The sequence below is a fragment of the Phytophthora sojae genome (genome assembly GCF_000149755.1).
Source record: "Phytophthora sojae unplaced genomic scaffold PHYSOscaffold_5, whole genome shotgun sequence".
NCBI classification, from domain to species: domain Eukaryota; phylum Oomycota; class Peronosporomycetes; order Peronosporales; family Peronosporaceae; genus Phytophthora; species Phytophthora sojae.
In genome coordinates this window covers 2,263,313-2,274,459 of record NW_009258119.1, presented here as the reverse complement: position 1 = coordinate 2,274,459, position 11,147 = coordinate 2,263,313, and the positions used below count along the sequence as shown (strand labels likewise).

Genomic DNA, 11,147 nt, shown 5'->3' with positions numbered 1-11,147 from the left:
GTTCAGGCGTATCCCCCAAGCAGCCAGTATCATCGGATATTGATACGCGATATGGACGCAATTGATCGTGAGATAATACAAGCTCTTGCGGATTGCAATAAACATTTGGCTGGCATTGTACATGCATATAATCTTTCATTGCATTTGGTGAAAATTTTAGATCAGTGCGTATTCATGTTGTTTTGATTAGTGAGGCGTCTTTTGTAAGATATAATGATCGTATAAATATAGATCGATAATGCCACAAACGTGCGAGCTTAATCATGTGCAATTAGTAAATGCCACTCATTATATCAATCTGCATCGAACGCGACACAATACGAAGACTCTTAATTATAACAAACACATCGCTGCATTTCCACAGAACTATGCAGCCACCTTTGATTAGGACAAAAGACTTCAAACATTCTGGAAACCCCTCTGTACGGTGAGAATTTAGGATTCCTTAAAGGATACCAAAACGACCCATGTAAAATCATAAAGAAAACAATCGATGCCTGGTATTCAGAAGTCTACAAGTATGATTTCAGTTCCGATGGCCCTTCCCCAAATACAAAACATTTTAAAAGGAAGAACACTTGAGCAGTAGTTGGCAAAATGCAAAGTGATTCGATTCAGGTCCTTAGTTCGCAACCGCGTGCTACCTCTAAGCCTGCTACTGGATACCTCTTACTGGATACACCCTACTGGATTCTCTACTGGATACACAGTTACCTTATCCAATCAGAGAACGCCACGTCGGTGCCCATCTTGTACCCACAATCTTGGCGTAATCACCGTCCCGTAATCACCTGAATGATTGCGGTACAACACAGTGAAGGTCACGCCGACTTCACTGATGACGCGTTCGCGTCACACGGTCGCTTGGCGAGGCGTCGTCACATCAGTCTTGACAACAATAACAAGGTAGATACAAAACCTTTACTCGCCTAACATGGTTATTCTATACGCATCGTCGTTATCTTGATAAAGTTCAGGCGTATCCCCCAAGCAGCCAGTATCATCGGATATTGATACGCGATATGGAAGCAATTGATCGTGAGATAATACAAGCTCTTGCGGATTGCAATAAACATTTGGCTGGCATTGTACATGCATATAATCTTTCATTGCATTTGGTGAAAATTTTAGATCAGTGCGTATCCATGTTGTTTTGATTAGTGAGGCGTCTTTTGTAAGATATAATGATCGTATAAATATAGATCGATAATGCCACAAACGTGCGAGCTTAATCATGTGCAATTAGTAAATGCCACTCATTATATCAATCTGCATCGAACGCGACACAATACGAAGACTCTTAATTATAACAAACACATCGCTGCATTTCCACAGAACTATGCAGCCACCTTTGATTAGGACAAAAGACTTCAAACATTCTGGAAACCCCTCTGTACGGTGAGAATTTAGGATTCTTTAAAGGATACAAAAACGACCCATGTAAAATCATAAAGAAAACAATCGATGCCTGGTATTCAGAAGTCTACAAGTATGATTTCAGTTCCGATGGCCCTTCCCCAAATACAAAACATTTTAAAAGGAAGAACACTTGAGCAGTAGTTGGCAAAATGCAAAGTGATTCGATTCAGGTCCTTAGTTCGCAACCGCGTGCTACCTCTAAGCCTGCTACTGGATACCTCTTACTGGATACACCCTACTGGATTCTCTACTGGATACACAGTTACCTTATCCAATCAGAGAACGCCACGTCGGTGCCCATCTTGTACCCACAATCTTGGCGTAATCACCGTCCCGTAATCACCTGAATGATTGCGGTACAACACAGTGAAGGTCACGCCGACTTCACTGATGACGCGTTCGCGTCACACGGTCGCTTGGCGAGGCGTCGTCACATCAGTCTTGACAACAATAACAAGGTAGATACAAAACCTTTACTCGCCTAACATGGTTATTCTATACGCATCGTCGTTATCTTGATAAAGTTCAGGCGTATCCCCCAAGCAGCCAGTATCATCGGATATTGATACGCGATATGGAAGCAATTGATCGTGAGATAATACAAGCTCTTGCGGATTGCAATAAACATTTGGCTGGCATTGTACATGCATATAATCTTTCATTGCATTTGGTGAAAATTTTAGATCAGTGCGTATCCATGTTGTTTTGATTTGTGAGGCGTCTTTTGTAAGATATAATGATCGTATAAATATAGATCGATAATGCCACAAACGTGCGAGCTTAATCATGTGCAATTAGTAAATGCCACTCATTATATCAATCTGCATCGAACGCGACACAATACGAAGACTCTTAATTATAACAAACACATCGCTGCATTTCCACAGAACTATGCAGCCACCTTTGATTAGGACAAAAGACTTCAAACATTCTGGAAACCCCTCTGTACGGTGAGAATTTAGGATTCCTTAAAGGATACCAAAACGACCCATGTAAAATCATAAAGAAAACAATCGATGCCTGGTATTCAGAAGTCTACAAGTATGATTTCAGTTCCGATGGCCCTTCCCCAAATACAAAACATTTTAAAAGGAAGAACACTTGAGCAGTAGTTGGCAAAATGCAAAGTGATTCGATTCAGGTCCTTAGTTCGCAACCGCGTGCTACCTCTAAGCCTGCTACTGGATACCTCTTACTGGATACACCCTACTGGATTCTCTACTGGATACACAGTTACCTTATCCAATCAGAGAACGCCACGTCGGTGCCCATCTTGTACCCACAATCTTGGCGTAATCACCGTCCCGTAATCACCTGAAGGATTGCGGTACAACACAGTGAAGGTCACGCCGACTTCACTGATGACGCGTTCGCGTCACACGGTCGCTTGGCGAGGCGTCGTCACATCAGTCTTGACAACAATAACAAGGTAGATACAAAACCTTTACTCGCCTAACATGGTTATTCTATACGCATCGTCGTTATCTTGATAAAGTTCAGGCGTATCCCCCAAGCAGCCAGTATCATCGGATATTGATACGCGATATGGACGCAATTGATCGTGAGATAATACAAGCTCTTGCGGATTGCAATAAACATTTGGCTGGCATTGTACATGCATATAATCTTTCATTGCATTTGGTGAAAATTTTAGATCAGTGCGTATTCATGTTGTTTTGATTAGTGAGGCGTCTTTTGTAAGATATAATGATCGTATAAATATAGATCGATAATGCCACAAACGTGCGAGCTTAATCATGTGCAATTAGTAAATGCCACTCATTATATCAATCTGCATCGAACGCGACACAATACGAAGACTCTTAATTATAACAAACACATCGCTGCATTTCCACAGAACTATGCAGCCACCTTTGATTAGGACAAAAGACTTCAAACATTCTGGAAACCCCTCTGTACGGTGAGAATTTAGGATTCTTTAAAGGATACAAAAACGACCCATGTAAAATCATAAAGAAAACAATCGATGCCTGGTATTCAGAAGTCTACAAGTATGATTTCAGTTCCGATGGCCCTTCCCCAAATACAAAACATTTTAAAAGGAAGAACACTTGAGCAGTAGTTGGCAAAATGCAAAGTGATTCGATTCAGGTCCTTAGTTCGCAACCGCGTGCTACCTCTAAGCCTGCTACTGGATACCTCTTACTGGATACACCCTACTGGATTCTCTACTGGATACACAGTTACCTTATCCAATCAGAGAACGCCACGTCGGTGCCCATCTTGTACCCACAATCTTGGCGTAATCACCGTCCCGTAATCACCTGAATGATTGCGGTACAACACAGTGAAGGTCACGCCGACTTCACTGATGACGCGTTCGCGTCACACGGTCGCTTGGCGAGGCGTCGTCACATCAGTCTTGACAACAATAACAAGGTAGATACAAAACCTTTACTCGCCTAACATGGTTATTCTATACGCATCGTCGTTATCTTGATAAAGTTCAGGCGTATCCCCCAAGCAGCCAGTATCATCGGATATTGATACGCGATATGGACGCAATTGATCGTGAGATAATACAAGCTCTTGCGGATTGCAATAAACATTTGGCTGGCATTGTACATGCATATAATCTTTCATTGCATTTGGTGAAAATTTTAGATCAGTGCGTATTCATGTTGTTTTGATTAGTGAGGCGTCTTTTGTAAGATATAATGATCGTATAAATATAGATCGATAATGCCACAAACGTGCGAGCTTAATCATGTGCAATTAGTAAATGCCACTCATTATATCAATCTGCATCGAACGCGACACAATACGAAGACTCTTAATTATAACAAACACATCGCTGCATTTCCACAGAACTATGCAGCCACCTTTGATTAGGACAAAAGACTTCAAACATTCTGGAAACCCCTCTGTACGGTGAGAATTTAGGATTCCTTAAAGGATACCAAAACGACCCATGTAAAATCATAAAGAAAACAATCGATGCCTGGTATTCAGAAGGCTACGAGTATGATTTCAGTTCCGATGGCCCTTCCCCAAATACAAAACATTTTACGCAACTTTGTTGGCGCGATACTACTCAGTATGGGATTGGATATGCATACGATCCAGATCCCAGAATAGCTTCAACCCTCCGGGCAACATAGTTGGTGGTTACAAAGCCAATGTGCTACCGCCGCGGTTTCTTCCATATGAACGTACACGTGTCACCTCTGGCGTGCCTGAGACGTGACACTATGCAATTCAACTGGCTAGAATCGGACTGGATATATTGACATTAACCAATCAAAATGTATCCTTGCTAGAACGGGTTCTTGGCGGATCCGTGGGCCTCATCTTTAGCGCCTCACCAGAATATATGGCTGGTGGCGCTTGCGCTTCCTGGTACGTGTATCTTTTTTCTCCCTCTCGCGCGTTTGTTGCATCACCTGATCCAGTTCATCCATCTGCGAAGGCGTCGGTGATTTTGGCGACCACGCCACGGACGATGATGGGATCCAATTGTGGTAGTGGATGGCAGGCGAGGCGGGTGGCGTCAGTGCGCAGAGTTCCGCGTAGCTGAGCGGTATACGCGCTTCTGGAAGCGGTGTCGATGAATCTTGCGCATTGTACGGGCTTGCTGGCGGCGTCTGGAACTAGTGCTCTTCTTGATCTGAAGGGGGCGAACCGACCAGCACAAGGCCTGCTTGAACTCTTGCTCTGCCTTCGACGTATGCATCGTAAAGGCTTCTCTCGTAGCCACGATCGATGCATTGCGACACGGCTGGCCGCATCAGCATCTCGCGTACGAACGCTTCATCACGGGGCTCAAGTGTGCTCAGCTGCGTCTCAAACTCCCGCCATGCTTGCGCTTTTTCGCGCAGCTCCAGGAAGTGCTGGAAGGCTTCGACGTGGAAGGCCATGCCAAATCAAAAATGAGTGGAACAATGGGATGAGGGCGGTATTGAGGGTTGCTGGTCTTGGGTACTGTGTACCAGTTGTACCCATTAACCGGTTAACCCGAACCGGTCCAATCCGAACCCACGTTGATTATGGTGATTACGGTAAGTTGTTTACGCCACCGATGATTAGACGAGTAGGATGATTGGATGAACACCGGTGAGTGATGGTTGATTAGATGCACTAGGTGATAGGACGCAGGGTCGCGTGTCTATAACAGTAGGGTGTAAGCTCCAACAATTCAATCACTTTCGAATCTTCATTCTACCCCTCAAGTGCCTTCGCTCCGGTCCCGCCGTCTGCGACGTCCCTCCCTCCGCTTCGTCCGAGCTTCGTGTCCAAGATCCATACCTTCCATCAGGTTATGAGCCCAAGCACCATGTCCTCTGCCGAAGACGCCTCGACCAAGGTCTCCATTGACAAGTTCAACGGGGACAACTACGCGACGTGGAACCGCTACTTGCGTGGCGTGTTCCTGACCAAGTCGACGTGGCATGTCGTGAACCGCGAGACGACGCCGAGCTTCACGGACTCGCGGGCCAAGGACGACTACGTCAAGTCGAGCAACATCGCGTTCGGACTGATGTTGCTCCACATGGACGCGGACTACCACCATGTGGTCGACGACTGCGAGGAAGCGTGGGTTGCGTGGACGCGCCTGAAGACGCTGTACGGTGGTTCGCAGAAGGCTGGACGCATCTACCTGAAGCGCCAACTCTTCAGCATGGAGATGTCGGAAGGCGGCAACGTCTTGCATCATTGCAACGAGGTCCTCAACATCAGCGCCAAGCTCAGCAGCATCGGCGCCAAGATGGAGGATGAGGACGTGGCGATCTGCCTGTTGCGCAGCCTCCCCAAGAGCTACGAGAACGTCGTGCTGAACTTGGAGATGAGCAGCGCTGAACTACGATCGCAAGACGTCGTGAAGGTGCTGACGAATGAGCACATCAAGAGACAAGGCGAGAAGACGGCGACGGTGAAGACGGAGAATGCGGCCAAGGCGTTCAACACCGACCGAGAGTCTCGCCAGTGTACGTACTGCGGGAAATTGGGGCACACGATTGACAAGTGCTGGACCAAGCAGAAGGACGAGAATCGGGGCCCAAGACGCGGCGGCAATGGCAATGGCCGTGGACGCGGGGCCAACAATGCCCAGTGGAGGAACGACGACGCCAGCTACAACTACGACTACGGCTATGATCGAGTGGCGTTCGCGGTCTCACTGGAGTGTGGCATTTCGACGGGCAAGAATGTGTCCGGGTTGTGGGCGGTCGACAGCGGCGCAACGCACCACATCTGCAACGACAAGGCCAAGTTCGCTCATTTGATTGAGCGGAATGAAGGCGAACTTTCGGTGGCCGACGGCAACAAGGCGGCCATCATGGGTGTGGGGACCATCGTGGAACGAGTGGTTCTGCCCAACGGCGACGAGCGCGACATCGAGATCAAGAACGCGCTGTACGTCCCAAGCATGAGCAAGAATCTGCTTTCGGTGCCACAGATCAACAAGAGTGGTCTGTTCCAAGTCGTGTTCGACAGCACCAAGATGCAGATTGCGCACAAGGGCTCCAAGCAAGTGGTGGCGACGGCAAACCTCGTGGATGGACTCTACTGGCTCCAGACGCCTCAGCGATCGGCGAATGCGGCGACCAGTGGGAAGACGGTCGACTTACACGCGCGTATGGGTCACGCTCCGGTGGAGGTGCTTCGCAAGATGGTCGACAACAACATGATCAAGGACGCGAAGGCACCTTCCAAGTCGAGTGGACCAAGCGTGTGTCGCGGCTGCCAGCAAGGGAAAATGGTCCAGAAACCGTTCCCAAGCAACCGTGACAAGCGTCACTACGACACGTTCGAGCTGCTCCACTTCGACGTGTGCGGCCCCATGGAAGAAGAGTCACTGGGTGGCAGCAAGTATCTGCTGCTGATCGTGGACGAAGCCAGCGGATGCATGAAGGGGTTCTGCCTGCGTGCCAAGTCGGAGAGCGAGGACTGCATCAAGATGTACGTCACGAAGGTGCAGACGCAGTTCGGCAAGAAGGTCAAGTTTGTGCGGCACGACGGAGCCCGTGAGTTCGCGACCAACTCGCTCAAGGCCTTCTACGAAGTCGAAGGCATCGAGCAGCAAACCACGGTTCCGTACGCGCACCAGACCAACGGCACGGCAGAACGCGCCATCCGGACCATCGTCACGATTGGCCGCAGCATGCTGCATCACGCCAAGCTGGACAAGAGCTTCTGGGCTGAGGCGGCCATGACAGCCATCTACGTGAAGAATCGTCTGCCATCACCCAAGATCGAACACAAGACTCCGTTCGAGATCGTTTACAAGTCCAAGCCGAGTGTGAAGCACATGCGTGTGTTCGGATGCCAGACGTACATACTGACGCCGAAGGAAAGACGGCGCAAGTGGGACCCCAAGGCTCGCGCCGGGCTGTTCCTCGGCTACGAAGAAGTGTCCAAGGCGTATCGAGTTTATGACATCGAGGCGGGGCAGGTGGTTATCAGTCGCGATGTCAACTTCGATGAGTCGACCTTTGGACTTTCGACGCATACTTCGGATGAAGACGTCGATGATGCTGTGCTGGACTTGGACGCGCTGGACCTGGACGACAACGATGGACCGCGCCAAACGAGCTTCAAGCAGGCGGGGAAGCGCAAGTACCGACCGAGTGGCGACGACAACACTGCCAGAAGATCGCGCCCCGTTCGCCACCGAGCTGGCTTAGAAGAAGCAAGTGCGCCGGACGTATCCTCCTCGCGCCGAGCCGACCCCGACGAAGAAGAAAAGTCTGGGGACCAAGATGAAGACGACGACTCGACGCCTCCAGTGTTTTGGCGTGCCAGTGCCAACGCTGTGGAAGCAGCAGCCGATCTATCGGAGCCGACGACGTTCCAAGAGGCTGTGAACGGTCCTGATCAAGTGCACTGGCGCAAAGCGATCCGCGCGGAGCTCAAGTCGATGCGACTGCGTGGTGTGTTTCGAGCTGCCAAGTTGCCTAACGGATAACGCGCCATCGATACCAAGTGGGTGTTCAAGATCAAGCGCAAAGCGGACGGCTCGATCGAGAAGTACAAGGCGCGCCTCGTGGCCAAGGGCTTCAAGCAGAAGTACGGCATTGACTACACCGAGACGTTCTCGCCCGTGGTCAAGTATGTGACGCTGCGCATGGTGATCGCGATTGCTAAGTATTTTGGCTGGCCCCTCGACCAACTCGACGTGGTGACAGCATTCCTGTACGGGATAATGAAGGAGGTGGTCTTCTGCGTGGTTCCGGAAGGCGTCGAACTGGATGGTGACTTCGACTGCCTGGAACTGGTGAAGGCCATCTACGGTCTCAAGCAAGCTTCGCGAGTGTGGAACGAGACCTTCGACGAGTTCGTGTGCTCCATCGGCTTCCAAGTGTCGGCCTTCGATCCGTGCCTCTACATCAAGGTGGTGGACGGTCACTGCGTGCTTGTACTGGTGCACGTGGATGACGTACTGATTACCGGGAGTTCGCCCGAGCTGATCGCACGCACGAAGACCGACCTGAAGACGCGCTTCGAGATGACCGACAGCGGCAAGTGCGCGTTTGTTCTTGGGATCGAGTTGGTGGACGGCCCGGACGGCAGCGTGACCATGTGCCAGCGGCGATACGTGGACGACATCCTGAAGCGCTTCGCCATGGACGAGTGCAAGGCCGTGGTGAGTCCGGTGGACATGAGCACTCGACTGGTTCCAAGCGACGCGGCGACCAAGGTGAACGCTCCGTTTCGCGAAGCTGTTGGTGCTCTGATGCACTTGATGACCGCCACGCGCCCAGACATCGCGTACGCCGTTGGCTATGTATCGCGCTTCATGGAGAACCCCCAAGAGGAACACTGGGTTGCGGTCAAGCGTATCTTTCGCTACCTGCAAGGCACCAAAACGCATGGGATCTGCTTCAAGCCGGGCGACAAGATCGACTTTCGTGGCTACTCGGATGCGGACTGGGCCGGCGACCTCGCCGACCGCAAGTCCACTTCAGGCTACACGTTCATGCTCATGAGTGCGCCTGTGAGCTGGGGAAGCAAGAAGCAATGAAGCGGAGTACATCGCGCTCAGTCTGGCTATCCAAGAAGGCAAGTGGATTTATCGCCTGCTATGCGAGATTCTGGCGGCCGCTAATGAGACTGGACCCGAACTCATGATCCGCGAAGACAACCAGTCGTGCATCAAGATGACGAAGAACCCAGTGAACCACGGTCGCGCCAAGCACATCGACATCAAGTACCACCACATCCGCGATGAAGTCAAGCGCGGCGAAGTCAAGCTCCAGTACTGCGAGACTTCTGTGATGCTAGCGGACATCATGACGAAGGCGCTTGCGGGACCACGCCACACGGATCTGACGGTGGCTCTCGGCATTCGTGGGACTTCGCATTGAGGGGGCGTATTGAGGGTTGCTGGTCTTGGGTACTGTGTACCAGTTGTACCCATTAACCGGTTAACCCGAACCGGTCCAATCCGAACCCACGTTGATTATGGTGATTACGGTAAGTTGTTTACGCCACCGATGATTAGACGAGTAGGATGATTGGATGAACACCGGTGAGTGATGGTTGATTAGATGCACTAGGTGATAGAACGCAGGGTCGCGTGTCTATAACAGTAGGGTGTAAGCTCCAACAATTCAATCACTTTCGAATCTTCATTCTACCCCTCAAGTGCCTTCGCTCCGGTCCCGCCGTCTGCGACGTCCCTCCCTCCGCTTCGTCCGAGCTTCGTGTCCAAGATCCATACCTTCCATCAGGTGTCTCGAACACGAAGAGCCATCCACTGTATAAACCATTCGCTTGCCGAATGCAAATGCACCATCATCATGCGTCCAGCAATATCCGGTTCATTGAAGAACTTTTGCGCGTAAGTTCTTTCCACTCCACCAAGTTGGCCTCTACTCAGCTCATCCCGCAATATTTGCTTGTACTCATCTTGTTCTATGGTGTCAAGCAGCATCTCCACGATACTAATTCGCTCTCGCACGACAGGAGCGTGCAGGATAGGAAGCAGCTCTACTGGGCGGTAAAATCTGGCCTCGATGATTGATGGAAGGTATGGATCTTGGACACGAAGCTCGGACGAAGCGGAGGGAGGGACGTCGCAGACGGCGGGACCGGAGCGAAGGCACTTGAGGGGTAGAATGAAGATTCGAAAGTGATTGAATTGTTGGAGCTTACACCCTACTGTTATAGACACGCGACCCTGCGTCCTATCACCTAGTGCATCTAATCAACCATCACTCACCGGTGTTCATCCAATCATCCTACTCGTCTAATCATCGGTGGCGTAAACAACTTACCGTAATCACCATAATCAACGTGGGTTCGGATTGGACCGGTTCGGGTTAACCGGTTAATGGGTACAACTGGTACACAGTACCCAAGACCAGCAACCCTCAATACGCCCCCTCAATGCGAAGTCCCACGAATGCCGAGAGCCACCGTCAGATCCGTGTGGCGTGGTCCCGCAAGCGCCTTCGTCATGATGTCCGCTAGCATCACAGAAGTCTCGCAGTACTGGAGCTTGACTTCGCCGCGCTTGACTTCATCGCGGATGTGGTGGTACTTGATGTCGATGTGCTTGGCGCGACCGTGGTTCACTGGGTTCTTCGTCATCTTGATGCACGACTGGTTGTCTTCGCGGATCATGAGTTCGGGTCCAGTCTCATTAGCGGCCGCCAGAATCTCGCATAGCAGGCGATGAATCCACTTGCCTTCTTGGATAGCCAGACTGAGCGCGATGTACTCCGCTTCATTGCTTCTTGCTTCCCCAGCTCACAGGCGTACTCATG

General features: G+C 50.3%; 1 protein-coding gene across 1 annotated transcript; it reads left to right on the top strand.

Moving 5' to 3' along the window:
* Positions 1 to 4,310: 4,310 nt before the first annotated feature.
* PHYSODRAFT_508929 (hypothetical protein) lies at positions 4,311 to 4,541 on the top strand (the record flags this gene model as incomplete). The annotated part of the gene is made up of 1 exon (XM_009530523.1): positions 4,311 to 4,541. A coding segment is annotated over one exon (231 nt), but the record flags the coding sequence as incomplete, so codon positions are not given.
* Positions 4,542 to 11,147: the final 6,606 nt, after the last annotated feature.